The sequence below is a fragment of the Sciurus vulgaris genome, assembly GCF_902686455.1.
Source record: "Sciurus vulgaris genome assembly, chromosome: 7".
Taxonomy (NCBI): Eukaryota; Metazoa; Chordata; class Mammalia; order Rodentia; family Sciuridae; genus Sciurus; species Sciurus vulgaris.
In genome coordinates, this window is record NC_136467.1 from 56,909,540 (window position 1) to 56,930,957 (window position 21,418).

General features: G+C 46.2%; 1 protein-coding gene across 1 annotated transcript in view; it reads left to right on the forward strand.

Annotated features, from left to right (window-relative positions):
- The window catches only part of SCML4 (Scm polycomb group protein like 4), a gene marked incomplete at its 5' end in the record, with an annotated part of 99,163 nt that extends 84,770 nt beyond the window's left edge, over nucleotides 1-14,393 (forward strand). The window contains 3 exon segments of the mRNA XM_079146312.1: nucleotides 638-928; nucleotides 10,815-10,960; nucleotides 13,519-14,393. Coding sequence (XP_079002438.1) covers nucleotides 638-928; nucleotides 10,815-10,960; nucleotides 13,519-13,644 — 563 coding nt within the window. The 3' untranslated portion in view covers nucleotides 13,645-14,393.
- Between the last annotated feature and the right edge of the window lie 7,025 nt (nucleotides 14,394-21,418).

Below are 21,418 nucleotides of genomic sequence, written 5' to 3' on the forward strand. Positions count from 1 at the left end.
CTCACTCTCCAGGTCCTCTACCTCCCTGCACATTAGACTGGATCTTTGGCTTTCATGTGCAGGGCCTGAGGAGGACCCTGGGCTGTCCAGATCAGCATTTGTGTCCTTGATGTACTGGATCTGAGTATATGGGGAGAAAACATTATTACACCTATGTCACCTCTCCAGCCAAATCTGATTCTCCCAGCCAGGACACGTGACTCCTGTTTGATTCATCCTGGGAACCCTGGCCTGGGGAGTGGGGGCAGTGGTGACAGGCAAGAGGGAGAGAGCAGGGAGATTGGGACAAGCCAGCAGAGACTACCAGATGGGAGGAAAGGGGGACAAAGGTAATGCCAAGAGCCCTTGGTTTGGATTTTATTTCCAAGTCATCAGTAGCCAAGATAATAACTTTTTTCTCTAACCAGGAAGGGCACATCTCCCAGTTCCTACTAAAATATGCTTTAACTGACAAGGCCAATGTCTCCATCTGCTGACCGTGTGCCCTTTGAGATTATGCAGAGGGGTTCATTTCTCTCCCACCCTTGCAGATAGAGGTGACCCTGCTGCCAAGGCAGGCAGGGTTTGCCAGGACTGAGGCTCAGGAAGCCTCCTGAACTGCTCTGATCTCTCTTCTCTGTGCTGCTTTCCCACTCAGCCAAGACGGTCACCACCGAAGAGTGCCTGGTGAGCCCCGTAGCCATGAACCGCTACAGTATGGACCCCTCTACCTCCGCCTTTGGCCACAGGGGCTCCTTGCCAACCTCCTCCTCACTGTACTGCAAGAGGCTGAACTCTGGAGAAGGCCACCTTGGGGGAGGCCTTGCCAACACCACTAGTGGTTCCCATACCAATCCTGTGTCCTCTGGAGGCTCCGCAGCACCTGGACTGAGGCCCCCAGCCTCCAGCCCCAAGAGAAATGGAACCTCTCTTGAAGGAAACAGATGTGGTAATGTAACGCATGCATTGACTTCCCTGTGGCTTCACATCCTCTGATCTTGACCTGGGGACACAGCCTGGGGGGAGGAGGATATGGCTATTGGTACATGGGACCACTGAGAAAGTAGAACTTTCCACAAGCCCCTTTATGGATTCTTATTATTCCCAAAGGTGACCAATCTCAACTTCTGACCATAAACAAAGAAACTGGTGTTTTAGGATAGTCTGTGGAAATAAGTTGACTCCCAAACATACACTGGCTCAAATCCCTTAAAAGTTCTTGTTCAAGAGTCCAAGATGGCTGTTCTTAGCTGCTGTGTACATCTCAATTCAGGAACCCAGGCTCTGTCCATTTTGTGGCTCTTCTGTTCCCTACTGCCTCCATGCTACATTGTGTCCAGTGGATAAGTAGGGACAGAGGGAGTGGAGAGAGGAGAGCCGGTGGAGGAGGCATGCATGCTTCCCTGGAGCCAGGGAGGGATGCACATCACTTCTGTTCACATTCCATTGACAACAGCTGGACATTTTGTCACAGTTAGCTGTGAGGGAGTCTGGGAGCTGTAGCTTTGTGCCCAGGAAAAAGAAGAGCCAAACTTTGGTAAAGAATTGCCTCTTTCATGGTAGGTAACACTTGCAGGACAAGCATACATGGGCAAAAGCAGAATTAAGCAAAATTCCCACAATTCTGGTTATACTGCCACTTCTGTCGTGCCCCTAAAGAAAGCTTGTTAAGATGTAATACGTGAAAGTGCTTGAAGGGATATAGGATTATAGGGATAGCTTGGAATCCATTCTGGTCGCTTTACAAAATCATTTTCAGGCATCAGTATTGATGAACAAATAGAGCAGGGTGGATGATCTCAAGGATGTGAGCCAGACGGCCTGGGCTGGAATCTGGAATCCTGGGTCTGCTGCATCCTGTCTTAACTACTCTGTGTCTCAGCTTCCTCATCTGTAAAATTGGAATAATAATAGCAGCACCTACCTTGTAGGACGATTGGGAAGATTCATTAAGTTCATACGTGTATTTAGTACAAGTCCTAGGCACAGTAAGAGGCTAATAAATTTAGTGGCCAGAGATCCCTTGAGCAAATTCCTCAACAGATCACAGCCCCTCAACTCTGCAGCTGAGAACTGCTGAAAATAGGCCCCCAACCAAGGAGTCAGAGTCTTCATCTTGCCCCTCTGCAGCTGCCCACCAGGCTGGCTGTCTCTTTGACCAGCCAAGCTTCTTCTCTGGCTGTGCGTCCCTCCAACAATGGCTGCCATGAGCCACGCACATGAGCCACTTTGTTTGATTCAAGATCCTCCATGCCCTCCCTTCGAGGAGTCTCTCCTTCCCTGACGAGCACAGCCCAACGCAGGCCTGCCCTGGCAGAGGACAGAGGTGAGCAGGGCCTGGAGGCAGAGATGGTTCTGAGAGACAGAGCAGAAATCCCCTCCATCATGGAGGCTCTTGCCAAATATAGAGGACCCTGCAGTCCACTCAGTGTCGCTCAGAACCATTGGCCAGGAAGAAGATTTAAGTGGGCAGAGTCCCCTTTTCCAAAGGAGAGAGAGAACACTTCATTTCTGAAATTTCTAAGAACAAGAGAAGGGAACAAGACCTGGGAAATACCATCTTAAAATAAATGATGGGTGGCCACAGTTTTGCCCTGGAGGTAGCATAATATCTGGCACATAGGAGTTGTTCATCGTCTCTGCCTTCATGGTACCCCTGAATGCCAAAAACCTCATCCTGGTGTCCCTCTGCCCCTTAGGTGTTTCCTTCTGTCACCCTCTGCTCCTTAACCCCATTCCCATTTTCATGGTGATCCTGGGACACCATGCTGATTGAATTGATCCAATCCTGGGAGTATTATGTCTTGAAAAGGAGATATGTATTTCTCTCTCTCCCTCTCACATTGGTGCAATCTCAGGCCTTGTATCTCAAATGCAGGGTTTCAAGCAATGACAGGGAGGCACAATTTGGTTGGAGAGAACTTCTATCACTCCCTCAAGAATTGCGTGTTCCATCTCAGCCCACCTGGTGACCCTGGATTCGGAGAATTTGGGCTCCTTCAAAGAGTCCCAGAGTAGCTAGCTCTCCTTCCCCTAGTCCCTGAGTGCCTCCTTCCAGTTGGGCCTGGGAGGACCTTCTTCATTTCAGCACCCTGGCTCTTTGTTCTCTTGGAATTAGACCCTGATCGACTAATCTCAACAGGAGTGATGCCCTGGCCCTCCCTCTGTACCTGGCTCTTGGAAAGCCCTCTCCATGGGGTCCCCATCTGTATTCCAGGAGAGCCCCACAAGCTCAGGACTTCTATCTCCCAGGATCTTATGTGAGATTGGAGAAACAGAGCCCACCGGTTCCTGCTGCCTTCCACTCAGAGCAAACCAATAATTGCATCTGGAATACGGGGTGTGCTTTTTGCAACTTGGAAATATTAGCGAGATCCTTTCTTGAGGCCCTGGACATCAGAGTTGTTCATCATCTGCAGGACCCGCTGGGGCTGTGGGATGTTTAAAACCAAAAAGCCACACAGCCTCCTGGGAATAAAGCCGCTCCTGGAAGAAAGAGTTGAAGACAGCCTCTGTGAGGCACTGGGGGTGTGAACTCTTCCATGCTCAAAGGTTCCATTGAACCATTGTCTTCTGCAGGGTGCTAAATGAAACTACCAGGAAAAAACCACTCAGCCATGCAGTCTCAGCAACAAGATGGGGAAAGTGCATCAGGGGAGGGAGACAGAGGACAATGCCAAGATCTCCAAATTAGCTTTCCACTTCTGTTCACATTTCATTGGCCAGAACTTACAGAGCCACTAGCTGTAAGGGAAGCTAGTTTCAATTCCAGGCAAACACGATCCAGATGGAAATCAAAGATAATATTACAAAGGAGGACATGAAAAAAAGATATTGGGCAGGCAACTGGCAGTGCCAGCAACACCTGATTAGAAATGTTCAATTCCTCCATTTTCCTTCCCAGGGCACTTTGTTTCTCATTTGTTCTTCATATTCTGTCCTGCCCATGATAGGGACCAGACCCTCAGCTTCATGAAGTCTCTCATTCATTTTTGAATTCCCACAAGCTCCAGCAAAGCATGGCTTGTTAGAGGCCTGCATTAAACTGTCATTTATTGAGCAGCTACTATAAGCCATTTTCCATATACTGTTTAAGATTTGTTAACAATTATGTTTATAATTTATTATTTATAAGCAATTGGTTTTATTATAGCCCATTTAGTGAGGATCAAGAGGTCAATCAAGTGTTGAGCCAGGATTGACTACAAAGGATTCCAAAATCTGTCTTTTAAACTGCCCCAGGAATCTTTGAACTGGCTTATGGGGTTCTAGAGTTCCTTCTGAGATTCTAGAGGATAGAGAAGAAGGGATAAGAGCATTCAGGTTTCTAGGCCCCTTACTCCTCTCTTTAACCAGGACCTCTTCACATTTGCAGAGTAGGGTTCTATATATGCTTTGCTTGAACAAAATTTGCGTAGTTAAAAATGTCCAGAAATCAAGATAATTCCACCTTGCTGAATTGAGGGGCAGTACAGTAAAACCCAAGAGAAAACCTCCAGTCTTCTCACGCATATCCCACTTCAGCCTGGACCCTATTGGGTGTCCTCCAGAAGGCTATTAAAGTTTTCTTTCCCCCAAAGGACTGGTCAACATGGCTCCAAAATTGCATCCCCAGTGAAATCAGTTGGCATCAAGAAACCACACCTCTTTTGGAAGGTTTGACCCAAGTCCTTAAGCCCTGGAAGAAACCTAAAAATGGATTTTCTCCCTATGGTGGTAATCAAAATGGTTTAAAACCACAGAAGCCAGAAAACTGCATGAGGCTGCAGCAGGAGGGTGGGTATCGATGACATGACAAATTTCTCAGCCTCCTTCCCCCCTTGTGAGTACTTACCCTGGCCTCCCGCTGTCTTGACATATCTGCCTACCTCGTTGCCAGGGGGCTCTGAAGGGGTGCGCTCATGGGGCACGTTTCCCTGGTACATGCCAAGGCTCGGGTGAATCTTTGGGAGCTCTTCCTTGTCTCTTATCCAAGATCCCATCACCAAGAGCTCTAAAGAGGTTTCAGATAGCAAAAGCTGCCTGACTTTTTCATTTAACAGAACATGCTATTGAATTCCCAGCCACAACTAGGTCCAAGATTCAGAATCAAGAAGCAAAATAAATCTGACATTGTTATCACAGCCCAAATGCTTCCTGTGGGTTGGGTTTTGCTTCGATGGCATTGGGCGAATGTGTTCGTCAGCTCTTCATCGCTGTGACAAATACCTGAGAAAATCGACTTAGAGGAAGAAAGATTTATTTTGGCTCGTGGCTTCAGAGATTTTCGACTGTAGTCAGCAGGCTCCATCTCTCGGGCCTGAGGTGAGGGAGAACATTATGGCAGAAGAGTGTAGCAAATTAGAGCTGCTCAGCTCATGGCAGCCAGGAAGCAGAGAATAGGAAGGAAGAAGCAGACAAGGACAAGATCTGTCCTTCCAGGACACGGCCCCAGTGACCTACTTCCTTCAGCTAGGCCCTCCCTCCTAGTTTCCACCACCTCCTAATGACGGCATCAGATTATCAATCCACCAACGGATGAATCCATGGATGAGGTCAGAGCCCCTCATGAGACCGTCATTTCCCAGGCTCCCCACCTGTCAACTTTGCTGCTACCGGGGAAGCCAGCCTTCAGTTCCAGATCCAAACCACAACCGTGAGTCAGGGATAGAAACAATTCAGCTAGAAAAAGGAGAAGGAGGACGCCTGACGTGAGGGGGTGGGATGGACAAAGGGGTGGCACTGGCGCATTCGTTCTGGGGAAAGAAAAGAATTTGTGCAGGGACCGTGAGGGAAATCGTGCTGGAAGATTGGGGGTCCGTGTCAAGCAGATGGGACTTTACTCTGTAATAATTATAAACCCGATATTTCTGAATGGAGGTGTGAGCTGATGGCCATAAAATATGGAAAGACAAATTTACTGGTCTTTCTTTTTTTTTTTTTTTTTTCTGAATGACATATGAGAAAAAGAATGGCAATGAGCTTTTTCTTAATTCTTTCTAGTCAATGTTTTACAGAATGATCCCATTTAATCCTCATAACAGCCCAAGGTGGCAGGTGCTTCTACAGTTGAGGCAGTAAGACTCGGAGAGGTTTGGGTCATCCGAGTCAGCAAATACTTCCTGAGCACAAGAGGCCAGGGGCTCTTATCAGGTCTCAGGATAGAGCCGTGAACAAGGCAGACTGGGTCCCGTTCTCAGGCTGTGCAATTCCAGACAGATGTTAACAAAATTATTGCACACATTTCATCACAACTGGGATTATTTCTGGAAAGGAAAAGTGTGAGTATCAGATGGAAAGGGGGTGACTGGGCTTCTCTCGGGGGTCAGGAAAGGCTCCTCAGAGAGGTGACAGTGGTGCAGCCAGAATGGGCAGCAGGTGCAGGCTGGAGGGGGCAGTGGAGGAGGGGTGGCTGGAGGCTTCCCCAGGTGTCATGTTGCTTGCTAGGAGGTTGCAGTGTCCTGGTGGCTGAGAAGGAATTTAACCCAGCTCAGTTAACCTCAAGCTGTGGTATCTCCTCTAGAGACAGCTTCTGTCCTCACCACTAGGTGGGTGGCTCCTTTTGAAGGATTAAAAGAAAATCCCGCTTAAAATCTAAGGAGTGGCCAGCCTCTCTTCTCTCCCTTAGGTCTTTTACCTCAGTGTCTGGTAAATTCTAGAATAGAAATAGTGAAAAACAACACTGTTTCAAACCATCTGATTTTGCCTAGATCATGGGCTACCCTGGGCACTTCACATACTCTATGTGTCCTTGTTTCCAGGAAGAACACCCTGTACAAAAACCAGGTCACTAAGAGGTGCTGGGAACAGATCTACCCGCCCCTTCCCTTCCACTCCCCCATCCCTTCCAACCGGCTCTAGCTACAGAGAGACGGAGAGGCCTGTGGGGCTTGCAGCAGGCAAGGAAGGGCATTTGGGAAGGGCTCTTATCGAAGACCACCTTCAAGGCTCCAGCCCTGTGCCTCATAGTCACTGGAGTCATAAATTCTCTTGAGAAGCCCCAAATGATATTCACAATTTATGGATGAAGAAACTGAAGCCCATAGAGAATGATCTGAGCCAGGAAAGGTCTAGAAACTTCCTCAGTGTTACCAGCTGGTGGTGCGAAAGATCACCCAGCACCGCGGGTGGGAGAGACCATAGGGAATTCTGCCAAGCACCCTTGCAAGCAGAGAAGTCCAGGGATGGTCACGTGGCTCTGGGTGGCGGAGATTTCTAACTCCCAGCTCATTGTTCATTCCACTCTCCCACAGGACTCCATTGTTAGCTAAATTTTCCTCTGAATTATGAATGAGCAAAAGGCAATTATGTATGTGCTGTGGGAATGTGCAAGACGGGAGAGATTCACACACATGGTGCAAGTACCCGCACTGGGGAGGGGGCTGGGATTGCTTTTAAATCCCGATTCACAGTCATTCCATTACTGCTGTGAGTTCAGCTTTCGAAACAAGAAGATTTAATTATACATCCATTCACCACTGGGTTTCACTTTTCATGTTTCTGAAGCCCACCCCCAGGTGACATGAGCAAGCACGCAGTTCTCTGCACTGGAGAACACTGCTGTCTCATAAAGCGCACGGTGAGCACTTTGCTCGCTCCGTCTGCAGAGGAGCGAGATGTGTTCAATCCATCTTGGCTTACCGTTAACCTATCACATCTGCCTGCCCTGGTTGTGTCAGGCTGGAACCATCTGTCTTCCTGACACCTCTATAGCAGCTGGAAGTGGGGGAGGAGGTGGTATATTTTATTTTCTTTCTGAGCACAGAGCGCTGTGTAAAGGCTTTGCAAACCTGCTGCTGGAAAGTTCCATTTTTCTTCCTTCTAGAGTGACTTTATGTACTTTGGATCAGGAGCAACTCCCAAGGTGTAACTTAGGCTTCCGGTTGCTCTCTGTCTTGTATAACTAACAGGTTCCCCTAGAAATACTCCTGAGCCAGCCTGGTTGCTGTGGCTGCATCCTGGGAAAGTGGAAAAACGCCCACACCAGATAACTAGCCGTCTAGTTAACCAGTGGTAACTAGCCGTCTCTTTCCTCCACAGCCGTCATCCTGAGAGCCTCCTCCCTGAGGACAAACCAGCCCCTCTGCCTGGCCCGATGGCCGATGGCCGTGGCTGATGAGAAACATTTCCCTGACCTCGCTCAAAGGACCCTAGGATCCTGCGGATGATCCTATTAATTGGTCTGGTTTCTCCCCCTTCCTGTCAAACACAGGAAATTAGATTTGACCTCTGCTCTGATCACTCTAAAATCATTCTTGGACGAAAGACTTCCCGCCTTTGTAGTCAGAGCATCTATTACCACCCTGATTAACGCCCGTGCTCTGATGGGCGGGCTCCAAGGGCAAATGCGATTTCCGTGATTTCTGGTCCCCATGTTGAGTGCAGATGTCTTTAAATGGAGTGAAATCATCTTTAATAAGCATGCATCAGCATTCAAATGGCTCTGGGGTACATTAACAGTTTCCCAGCAATATGCCCCATGCCAAACCACCTTATGGGACCCTTCCAGATCCAACAAGGAAAAAGCAGGGAAAATCTCAAAGTAAATCCAATTCTCAACCAAACCATTATGTATTTAGGATAGACTCAGAAATGTGATGCTGTTTTTTCTCAGCACTAATGGAGCACCCAGCACTTCTCAAGTGCAGTAAAAGGAGAAGGGAAAAAGAGACAGAAGAAACCACTTTGCTCTGGGATTAAAGAAACAAGCAAATGCTTCTCAACTTCTAAGTTTATTCTGTAGGGAAGCTGCTTCATTGTTCAGAGCCTCTGTCTTTTTCTAGCCTTGAAATAGGATTAAGGATCATCTATACAAGGCTTCAGTATGCAAATTACCTGACAGTTTCTGCAGAGTGTATTGATTCATTTCACACTTATTGAACCCACATTTCAAATATGCTTACTCTACTTAGATCCATGGCGGAGTCAATGTAATGTATAACTCCTGTAATAAGAAGGTCACTGCCAGATATGGTGGGCACGCTTGTAACTCCAGCAACTTGGGAGGCTGAGGCAGGAGGATCACAAGTTCGAGGCCAGCCTCAGCATCTTAGCGAGGCCCTGTCTCAAAATTTAAAAAATAAATAAATAAAAAGGGGTGTAGGGGTGTAGGGCAGTGGTAATGCACCCCGGGTTCAATCCTAGTACTGCAAAAAAAAAAAAAAAAAACAAATCACATTTGTATTTTTTGCTTAACATTTCACCCAGGACCTGGATAGGGAGGGTGCTCCATAAATGAATGTGGAATGAATGGAGGGAATTCTCAAGAAAGTAACATTTAATTGGAGGTTCCAGAAAAGTACATAATCGTACTACAAAGCAGAATGTGGAAAGCACCCTAAGAGAAGAACAAATCAAGGTTCAGGGTGAAAGGGGAAGGCAGGTGATGTTCAGACAGCAGGAAGGATAGTGACATTGTTCACCAGACATCTGGTGTCACCTGGGCGTTAACAGCTGGTGGGGCATCAGTGGAAAAGGAGGCAGAGCAAGTACCTCTTAGAGACAAGTCAAAGCACCAGCTGAGGGTGCTGAAGGGAGGCTGGGAGACATTAGCCATAACAGATGTGCCCAGCGGAGATGTTGGGGGGGGAGGGGAAGCGGGCTGGGCGCCTCTTCCCTCCAAGGATCACCTGCCGTCACTGTCCCTTTTCAGTCCTTGCTCCCGCCCCCTCCAGCTGTAGAGAGCTGCTATTTTACATCTGATATACAGCATCATGGTCAAAAAGTGACTATCAGGGAGTAGCTCTGCGATCTAACCCTATGTTTCTGCCACCAAAGCTCTTCTCCCACTCCATCTATCAAGAAAAGGTACTATTGAGACTAAAGATAGCCTTGACCTTGAGGAAAGAGGAGACCCATTGGAAAATCACTGCTGGGGTTGCTAAGAGGTTCTTACCCAAGATTTGCCAGAGAATGGAAGAGACCAGCACAGGAGGCGTCCTCCCAAGAGCTTGTGAATAAATTAAGTGTGGGAGGGTCCAAGAAGCAGGAGGAGATTCCAGAAATGGAGGAGACGGGAGAAGAACCTGGCTCTAGGGAAAGAGGATGAGTTGATTTGGGACACCCAAAAAGTCAGGCTTCTAATTCATTCTAATTCATTCCTTTCTCCCTCCTTTCTTTGCCTGTCCTGACCTCACCCACTGCATGCGAAATGACATGTGTGTGGCCATTTCTCAAGAACCAGCTATAGACCAAGCACGGGCTTGGCTGCCACGGAATTCACAGTGTAGTGGAGATTATCAAGGTGCTCTGACAGCCTTGCAGGACAGTGGGGGCAATGGGTGTGTCCCTAGGGCAGTGAATGAAGTGACATTGTCTTTCTGCATGAGCTTTCAGGGATGGACCACTCACAGTCAAGGGTTCCAAGTATGAGGTGGCAGATTTGTCCCGCAGAGATGAAGAACAAGGACCCAGATGCCCCTCGGTTCTGCCCTGTCTTTGTCATCTCAGTGTGAAGCCTGTGGTGGCTGAAAGGACCTGAAGTCCTTTCACCTCACAGACCTAGTTTGGACATTCATCTTGACTCGCTTCCTCTGGGCCCCTGCGTGGGCCCGCTGAGAGAGAACTGAGCAGAAGGGTCTTGAAAACTCTAACTTGCCTCAGAACGTCAGCCTCTTTGCTGAAGGAAAGGCCTTTTCCGGTGCTTCCTTCCCAGGCCACGCAGAGGGCTTTTGCTGGCTTCCCACCGCCCCTGCTTCTGACAGAGCAGCCACTCACAGCCTTTACCTGTCACAGGAGGTCACACGCACCCACCTTGGACTGGAGGGCCCGGGGGAGCCCTTCCCAGGCAGCATCAGGTAGGAGCTGAGGCCCGTCCTGCTGGCTCATGCTCTCCCTGTCTCTGCTCATCCCACCAGCCTCCAGCCCTTCTCCAGACGGCCAGGACGCCAGACGGCCTAGGAGCAGAAACCCCTCCACCTGGACCGTGGAGGATGTGGTCTGGTTCGTGAGAGACGCCGACCCGCAGGCTCTGGGGCCTCACGTGGAGCTCTTCCGAAAGCACGTATGCAAGGGGTGGGCCTGGCCAGGACCGGAGGGGGTCGGGAGCAGGGAAGGAGGACACTGGAGGGTCAGGACTAAGTCAGAGGGGTCCCCTCCAGGGAGCCCGGGATGAGAGAGACAGCTGCAAACACAGGCTTCTCAGAGCAGAACAACCTCTTGGTTTTGTTTTAAGGGATATTTGTCCCATCTGTTCTCTCATGTGGGGCTTCATCGGGAGTGCCTATTTTCCTGCCTATCCATCCATCTGTCTGTGCATTCAACAGTCATTTATAGCACACCTACAATACGCCAGGAGAACTGTAATAGCGTGCGTTCCTAAACTGCTTTGAGGATTAAATGAGAACATGCACATAAAGTGTTTCGCATGGTGTACAGCTCAGAGGTAGACTGCAGTTAACAAGTAGTGTTACAGTTATTTCAGTGATTCTGAATTATGTCGAGAGTAAATGAATAAAAGGTAGGAATTAAAATACTTCACCTGCCAAGCTTACTATGTTAGTTCTGTATTGCTGCGGTGACAAATGACTACAAATATAGTTGGTTTAAACAATCCAAGTTTCTTCTCTCACAGTTCTGTAGGTCAGGAGCCTGGCCTGGGTCTCCCTGGGCTAAGGTGCAGGTGTTAGCAGAGCAGCTTTCCTTTCTGGATGTTCTAGGGAACATCTCTGTTCATTTGCCTTTTCTGGTTTCAAGATCCACTCTTTCCTTTGTATCCCCCGACCACCATCTTTCAAGTCAGTAACATCCAGCAGAATCCTTCACAGTCTGCCCTCTCCATACATGGTCCTCTTTTCTGATTTCTTCTTCCATGATTTTTTTTTTTTTTTTTCTTGGTACTGGGGATTGAACCCAGGGGTGCTTAACCACTGAGTCACATCCCCAGCCCTTTTTTTCTTTTTTTTTTTAATTATTTTTTTTTAGTTGTCGACGAACCTTTTTATTTATTTTTTTATATGCGGTGCTGAGAATTGAACCCAGTGCCTCACATATGCTAGGCAAGTGCTCTACCACTGAGCCACAACCCCAGCCCACCCAGCCCTTTTTTATATTTTATTTAGAGTCAGGGTCTCACTGAGTTGCTAAGTGCCTCACTAAGTTGCTGAGGCTGGCTTTGAACTCGTGATCCTTCTGCCTCAGCCTCCTGAGCCACTGGGATTATAGGCATGTGCCACTGTACCCTGCTCTTCTTTACTTTTCAGATCCTTGCGATTACATTGGCCCCATCCCGGAATCCAGGCTAATCTCCCTACTTCAAAGTCCTCTTATTAGCAACTTAATCCCACCTGCAACCTTAGTTCCCTTCACCATGTCACCTAACGTGTTCACAGATTCCAAAAATTGGAATATAGACATCTTAGAGAGAGGAGGGCATTACTCTGCCTGTTAACGGTAACCATTTTTTCTCCTCCCTGATCGTTATTTTACTTAACAATTCTGTCATAAAAATCACACTCTGGGATCTGCGAATGGTCCTTAACTAGGTACCCACATCTTATTTGGCGTATATGTGACTTCACCTGACTGGAAACCATGGAGGAGGCTGTACCTACACAGGTTTGGGCAGAGAGAGTCTGGCTGTCTTTCCAGGGTGATAGGAGAGGGGGGGAATTAGGAAATGGGGCTCCTGGAAGGGGTCCACAGATAAGCTTTGCCCTCCCTGTCATTTTGTCAAGGACATGGAGAGTGAGTGACCAAGAATTAGGTAGTCCATCAATACTGGCTGGCTGGACAGACATACGAGAGGGGTGGTGACCCTTACACAGCTGAGCCCTGTGTATCTCTTCTTCCCATATGATCACCCAATGAGAGCACTACCTTTTGTCTCTAGTGACGTGAAAACAGCACTCTAGTGAACAAGGAGACCCAGCCTGGCTAGGTTCATAAATTCCATATGCATTCTGGAGGGTTACCATTTTCAGAGACAAATGGGAGTTACACCAGGACTTCAAAGGATTGGTTCACTCCCTTAGTATTTTGCGGGTGAAACAGGCATATTATTTAGTGTATGCCACCTTGTATCATTGACAGGGCTAAAAAAAATTTTTTTTAAAAAACTTGAAATTCTTCACAGAATGTAACTGGAAGTTCTGGAAATTGACTTAAAGTATCTGAGCCTCCAAAAAAAAAAAAAAAAAAAAAAAAAAACCAGGGATAAGGGAGGGGATGGATGGAAGTGAGGTTCTCATTGCCAGCATCAGGAGTGGAATGGAGAGGCAACCTCTGGTTTCAGGTCTAATGGATTTCACTTTTAGCCCTTGATTGGATGACAGATATCATACATGGGACGTTGGGAATGTACGTAGGGTTATGTTTGATATCTTCAATCAGGAATATCCAGTGTATCAGATGATTCCAGGGAGATAATGGGAAGAGAAGCACATAGTATTTGTTTGCTTTAATTTTTCTAAAAATCTTGCTCTCTAAATAAACCCATTTGCTCTTGCTACATCCCTTGAGCTCTCCTTAAGCAACCATTTGATTACTCTGACCATCTCCTGGGTTTTCTTTTCTTTCTTTCTTTCTTTTTTTTTTCTTTCCTTTCTGATTCTGTTCCACCAGGAGATTGACGGCAATGCCCTGTTGTTGCTGAAAAGTGACATGATCATGAAGTACCTCGGCCTGAAGCTAGGACCTGCGCTGAAACTCTGCTACCACATTGACAAGCTGAAACAAGCCAAGTTCTGAAGATCTTTAAAAGAGAAGCTGAACCCAAGACAACGAACTCAAGATTATTATCTTCTGCCTTACCAACATCCAGCCAACATCATGAAATAGATTCTCTTCTTAAAATTAACAGCCACAATGACTTGGTCTTTTTTATAAAAAGAGTGTATCTTCGCCTTTTAAAAAATTCTACCTGGCTCATTTTAAAAGGCTCATCTTTGTTAATGATTTGCCAAAAATTTACCAAAATCCTATTATTTTTTAACATTCCTTGATTTGTTGGTCGCTCTTAGAGTGGGTGCTATCTGTACAATGAGAGAGTAAGGAGAGCCCAGGAGGGTTCCAAAGATGTGAGAAGGACTCGTCCCTGCAGGGACACCCACCACAGCACCACCTGCCTCTGTTCTCACCTGGGGACCCATCAGTGTGAGCCATGCTGGATTCAGCTCTGAGGATAATTGCCTCGCCTTGCACTATCTGGAAAACTTGAATTCTTTTACTTTCTGAAGGAGAAGGGGGGAAAAGATCTTTTCTATTCGCACTTATCTGAAGTACTGTGTTGCCCCACTAGAGGGCAGACTGCTAATGAAATTTCAGGACCCTTGACTGCTGCCGAACTGCTTATTCAGAACTCTGTGACTCACCGCCTAGGGTTTCTTTGAACAAAATCTAGCAGAAATTCCCTAACAGAAATAGGGAATTTATCCCACAGTCAGACCCACACATTGCGGCTTGAGAAGAAATTGTCATCTAGAGAATTCTAGTTCATACCCAAGCATTATTGACTGACTGGTACACAGCAGCAAAGGAAAGAATTAGAAAGCACGCTCTGCACAGATGGGGCTTTGGAGTCCCTTCCCTTCCAGAGTCCATACTGAGGTGTTGATGTGTTGTCACACTGAAGAATCTTAGTGACATTTAGCTATGGGTGTTTCTTGAAAAAAGAAAAAGAGTGTTGATTTCTAGTTACATTGCTAGATTCTGTAGTTGTATCTGTGGCTAATTTTTCTAGTCCTCAACAAATACACAGACACGCTGTTATTTGGTTTAATTCAATTTACAAATAGGTTTTCCTTCCTCACCATGAAGTAATAGGAAAAAAAATTGATTTTCTACCCCTCTGCAGCTGTGTCCAGAGAAGGACAATGAATTAACAATTTACTAGGCAGAAGGACATCCTCTTTTCTGCTATTTATTCTTTGTATCTTTCTTCTTCCTCTCTTTTCTTTTTTCTCACTGAATAGGAAACATATCCTCAAAATAAATCCACCACCTTTTCGATGGGCATGTCCTCTTCCTTGAAAGAACATCAAAAGCATTGGAGATGAAGAGGTGGATATTAGACCTTGCAATTCCTGGGAGGATGGAGATCATGAGTAAATTTGGATCCTCCCTGGATCCAAATTTAAATTAGAAAAGGCACACCTTCCTCCAGGATGCAGCCTGAGAGAGGTCGCAGCTGGCAAATGCAGCCAGGTGGGATCTCAGCTCCCTCCCGCCTCCACCAGCTGCCCTTGTGCAGGACAGGACCTGTATGGCTTTGAGGGCAGCCCTGGGTGGATTTCCATAAGGACTGTATGAATCAGAATTTAGATGAGCACCGTAAGAAATATTGCATGCCACCTTATCAGGCCCACTTTGCTGAGAAACACTGAGAAAGAACATCATAGCAAAATCCTTTTTAAACACACTAGCAGTGGCTAGATAGTTTGACAGAGGGGAGGAAGAGAAGGTTCCAACCCCACCTATGGAATTGAGCTTTATCAGACAGTGGAAGAACTTCATGTATGTTGGTTTCAGCACATAACAAAATTGCCCCAAATGAGGCCTTGGGATAGAGCCTCTGGGATGTTGAAGTGAATAACAGACTCTGTCCCTTAAAATTATGTTAATGCTAAGTGCTCACTCTGAAGTTGATAACTTCCCTCAAGAAGTTGGGCAATTGATGTATTTAGAACGGCCAGTGTAAAAACGAGGAGATCCAGAAAAATCCCATGACAACCCAGGTTCTTCACTTTTGTGGGTTTTGTCCAGCCTGTTTGTATTTATGGTGCCTCTGCTATTGACATATGCTTCCTTTAGACTTTCACATTAAACTTTCAAAATATCCTACCCACCCTCAGCAGTGCCTCCCTGGCTACCAACACACAAACACGGGTGCCCTTGAGTTAAAATCAGCTCCAAACAATATCAAAGAGATAACATGGGTAGTTTTCAAGGCAAAGAGATGTTCTCATCTCAAGCGTGGAAAAAAACTGGAACCAGGTTCCCACGCAATTGCTCTCACCCAGGTGCTGTCTCATTTCGCATGAAACTTTCAACAGGCCAGATTGCTGAAGCCATGATATTTAAGGTTTGACTTTTTAAAACTCTCACAACTCTTAAAATGAATGCTGCCATATCAGAGAAGAACCTGGGAAGGAAATTCTTCTTGCCTGTTTTTGTACCAATATTCAATTAGCTGACCAAATTATTGTCGCAATACTGCAATTATAATTGATTTTCATCCCTCTCAAAAATCTTGTCAAACCAGGCAGCTAAATAGCTTCTCAAATGAAAAACACACCAGGCCATTTTTCTAAACAGACCTTGAAGGGTCAGGCCATGGGGGTCACACTGGCCCAAATGAAAGCTACTCGGGGCCCTCAACTTGACAGATATAGTATTTGTTATTCCAGGGCGGTAGCTTGCCTGCAGGTTGTAGTGAATAATGATATAGTTTTGCATAATTCCGAATTAAAGTGTGTGTGTGTTCATGTTCCAAACATTTCCAATTATACTTGTCTGTTAAACACTTGAAAAAAAGTTGAGACAATTCTATTGCCTAAGGCATTTTAAATATTTTATGAAGCACATTATTCCCTTTGTGAAGACTTTAAGTAAAGGATGTGGTGTGTGTGTGTGTGTGTGTGTGTGTGTGTGTGTGTGTGTGTGTCCTGCCCTTGTAGTCCAAAGAGCCTTAGGAAGTGGGAATGTATCAGTGATTTGCAATTGCTTGGGTTGAAATGGCTCCCCAGCTTTCCAACAGAGGCAGAGCCCCTGAAGTCTTCCTGTGGCTGTTACTTCTAAGTGTGCCCTCTTATGCCAGCAGGGTGCACCCTAGAGGCAGCCGGATCACCAGAGTGGTTCTGGGGTTCTGGGCCTATCCTCCTCAGGCATCTGACTGGCCATGCCGTGCCTGGGTTTCAGGGTGACCAAGTAGAGGCCTCATGGGGGATCCCCAGACAAGGGAGTCGTCTGCCTCATTCAGGATACTGGGTTTCCATCATTTCCCTTCAGCAAGCTGCCAAGGATTTTTCCTTTCAACAGAAATAAAGGATTGAAGAACCCCTCAGGAGAACCACATATGATATTGAATTTGTTGGAAGGAATACTGGGCTGAGGTTGGTTTGATTAAGAAGGAAACCAGCAAGAAAGGACAAAACCATACATTTTTTGGGCAAACAATAAAAACAGTTATTTGAATAGCCCCGATCTGTGATTTGACAATAACCTATTGTCATATTTATGTGCTGTATAGGATGTTTCTTATTTTTCTAATTAAAATTGTTTTTTAAATTATTTTTTGAGATTGCTTTAGAAGAATTTTGTCAAATCTCTGAAAAAAACTAGAAATGCCCAACGGTGACTAGGGACTTAAAATTAGTCATTGTCAGAAGGTCTTGAAAGATGGAAATATTCTGCTTTCTTTCTAAAGAAATGACCAAGGATTTGTATGCATAAAGCAAGAGGTGAGCACTGTCTGATATGTGCTCAAAAGGACACCTTCTCAAGTCTTCTCCAGAGGGGGTGGAGGAGGGGTTTTGACATTTTGTTGTATGAGGTTTATTAGGGCTGGATGTAGCTCCGTGGTAGAGTGCTTGCCTAGCATGTGTGAGGCTCTCTGGGTTCAATCTCTAGCAATAGAGGGGGGGAAAAAGCAAACCTCGCACGAGACACGGGACTGCGTAGGAGTAGATAATTTTAAAATGCGACATTTCGTTAAGGAGAGGGGTGCAAACTTTTTTTTTTTTTTTTTTTTTTTTCCATAAACACACGCCAAGAACAGAACTCTTGCCTGGCTCTCCTGTTGACTTGCCATGTGCTTATATCCCTGTGGCATGAGAGGACCACACTGAGAACCCCCAGAGGGGAATCCAGCAGATGGTCAGACATCCAGAGGCCTAGACATTCCTGTTTCCATTTTGGGATGTTAAACCCAGCAGCAGCGTCTACCCGCCCCATCCCCCTCCCCTCCCTGCAGCGGCTCCCAGAGTGTCATTCCCTCCGAGGGCTCTCCAAGAGGATCCCTTCACGGACAATTGGAAGCTGGATTTTTGGAAATCTAGCATTTACTTGAAAGAGAATAGCTCTTATTTATTGCCACCAGTTAAAGATTATGGAAACATGTCTGCTAACAATTTGCTTTGTGTAATTTGTTCTAATGCTAATAAGCAACAGCTGGGACGCTTCCTGTGGTAAATTCCTTTGTGGTTACAGTGGTATCATCACACATGGACTTCACCAAAGTGCTCTACTTGGGAAGAACACTCACTCCTGCTCTCCCAGGCTTCAGGAAATCACCCTCACTGAGAAGCAGTGCTGAATCCTTTGCTTTTCTTCACTCTCTGCTTTCTCAAGCTGGGCCCCAGACCTGTGCGCTTAAAATTCTGCATCACTCCTGGGGGTTCTTGGCACACTTAGTTTGGAGTTTGATTTCCTACAGAGGAAAAGATGGCAGGTAGAACTTAAGAATGACACCCTCCTCCAGGTTAGACAAGTGTGCTGGACCATGAATTGGTATCTCTGGAATGAGAGGGCAGGAGAAGGAGAGTACAGACAGGCCCCAGAGCCCAGAGCTGAGAGCTGATTCAGTAATCAACTGAACAATGGTGCCAGTGTGGGGACAGCCACATCTTTCTGTCCAGAGTCAACATGTACAACTCAGATTGACTCTCAGCTGTCATCTCACCATGCTCTGATCCTTAGTGCAGCCACATGGCCTGAGCCCTAGAGTCAGTTCCATGCACTCCACGCCTGTTGCAAAGGTTGGCCTACCCATCTTCCATTGGATCCAACTTTGGAATATACCCCAACCTTGTATCTCCAAACAACTCACTCTGAAATAAAAGACCCTCACTAAGTGTCATTTTCCAATAATCCTGTGCAGGCATGGAAATGGAGCATCCTCAGACCTCCTCACTGCTCTGCCTCCCCCACGACACAGAGAAATGGTCCTGCCCGACCGCTTCCCATTGCAGGATGTTCCCTCCCTTAGGAAGTGGCTTATTTCTCTGTTGGACAGCTCTGATGGTGAAAAAGTTACTTCTCAGGGAGACACAGATGTCTGAGAATCTAACACAGACGTTTGAGATGACGCCAACTCTGAAATCTTTCTCTTTTTAACAGAACTTGTCCTTGCAGTAACCGAATCTATCACACAAACTGGCATTATCAGTGGATCCCAGCAATAGGTTGCACCACATTGTGATAGAGGAATGGCCCATTTGTATAAATGTAGAACTCAGGCCCTGGCATCGTCTTCATCAGGCTGTTGTGAAAAGATATATGGTGAAATTTTTGTGACCTTACAAAAAGGTGGGGGGATGCCTGGGAGGATTTTCAGCGTAGTTATGAATCTGGCTATAGTCACATAAGCATATAAGGTACATAAGCGAATAAATCAAGAAGGCCACAGGCTTCCTTAACAACTGAGGAAAAGACACTGAGATGTGCAAGCCCTGAGTCTCAATTGCATTCATCAGTGACATAAAGAACCAAGGAAGCTTTAGACAAAACCATGTTGCGGATGATGGAAAAGTAAACACAGGCTGTGGTGAATTTATGGAAGAGTGATGCAGCTTATGAACCCATGTCCAAGTTAGATCTCCTGCGTGCACGGGTGAGCGAACGTGTATCCGTAAGTTAACGCAGCAACACTGGGAACGGGGGAAGGTTACAGCAGAGACTGGAAGAGATTTGCTTTCTGGAGCATTCTCTTTCATTCAGAACTATACAGCAATGATTTAAAATCAGACCCGAAGTACACAAAACACGGAGTGGATGTGGCTGGTTTAGATAAGATTCTGGATGATGGAGTGGATTCTCTATGAAAACACCGAGATCTTGGTGCTTGGGGAAAGCAGATAATGCCCAACGCCTGGCATAATACCCTCCTCAGAGAAGGTCTGTATTAATACTCTGGTTGGCTGGTGAGTAGAATGCTTGACCAGTTTTCTTATTTTCTCCTAAGCACCACTAGGTTCTTCTCTAAGCTTCAGGTTTTATCCTTACTGAAGAACTGCTAAAGGGACAGGCTGAAAGAAAAGGTTTGCAGGTCCTTGGCTTCCCTGGACTCTCCAAAGCCCCAGTGAGCAGGCCACTCGCACTTCACTCCCATGGTTAGGTCTTAAGGGCTTAGTTTTTCTTGGCCTAGTGCGCTACTGCAAGCATACAGCGCAGCAACTGATAATTCATAGTTTTACCCCCCCCCCCCCTTTTTGGGGTGCTGGGGATTGAATCCAGGGCCTTGTGCTTGTAAGGCAAACACTCTACCAACTGAGCTATATCCCCAGCCCCATAGTTTTACTTTTAAAACCCCTTTTCCTTTTCTTTCTCTGTCCATAATGTCGCCCAAAAATAAGAGCTGCATTTCCATTGGCTGGGTAAATGCTCCAGGGGCGGGCTTCTCCTAAGCTCCGCCCTGGGACTCCTCCCTGGGGTGCCTTGCTGTGCTCCCAGAGGTCTGGCCTCTGGGTTGCTCTTCCCCACAAGCTCATGCGGCTCACACCTGCTGCTATATATCAGCCTTCCGGAGGTATACAGAAGAGACCTTCCTCCTGTTCTTTTCTGGTCTTGCTCCTCTCCTCCTTTGAGAGCAGATTTGGAAATAACGGGGACTTTTCTTATCTCCCCCACTAACGGTTGCATAGGAGACTTGAGAATATTATCACGGGACTGATTTTTCCCCTCATAACCATACCAAAATTTAGAGTGTTTCATCTTCAAGGAAATCGCTTTAAAAGCCTGGACATGTGTTTCCAGGATGTTATTGTTGCTCAGAATATTTTGAACATATTTCTTTAGGGATTGTCTTTAAAAACTAGGACATATTTTTTTTTCCGAGAATGTCTGCATTAATACTCTGGTTGGCATTCCATCATTGTTTCTTGAGGGTGGATTTTGTTTTATTTTTCTGTTGGAGCAAGCCATGGACTCTGGATCCTGTCTGGTGAATAATGGGGAATTGAATTGAGGTTTAAAATTATGTGTCTTTATACACATTCATTTGTCCTTCTCTTGTGTGTTTCTTTACTTGATAGAAACAGTTTGTTAAACATATTAGATATTAGTACAAGGAGCTGCAGTGTATAGAATATTTTGAAGGGCAACATTATCTGGATGTAAAACATTCACATATTCATTGCAAAGTAATCTTGTAGTTTCTTTGGGCATGGAAAGCTGAGCAGATAGACAGAGATCAGGGTCACACCTAAGAACCCAAGAATCCCAGAGCTGGGGTTTCACTTACTTCCATACCTTCCTCCAGGAGTTCCACATCACTCTGGGGGTGGGGACAGCCATGATGTAGTACAAAAACAAACATACAAACAAAAACCTCTCCAGTTTATCTCCTCCCATACCTTCACCTCCTCTGGAAAAGGTCTGATGACCTTTAAAAGGATTTATAACTCAGTTCTTTTCATCAAAAGCTGATGAAGTTAGGCCCACCATGGTATTGACAGGTTAAGGTTTCCTTCCTCTTCTCCTTTATTGTTTCTAGCTTCTCTCCTCCTTCTGTCCAATCTCATTGAGA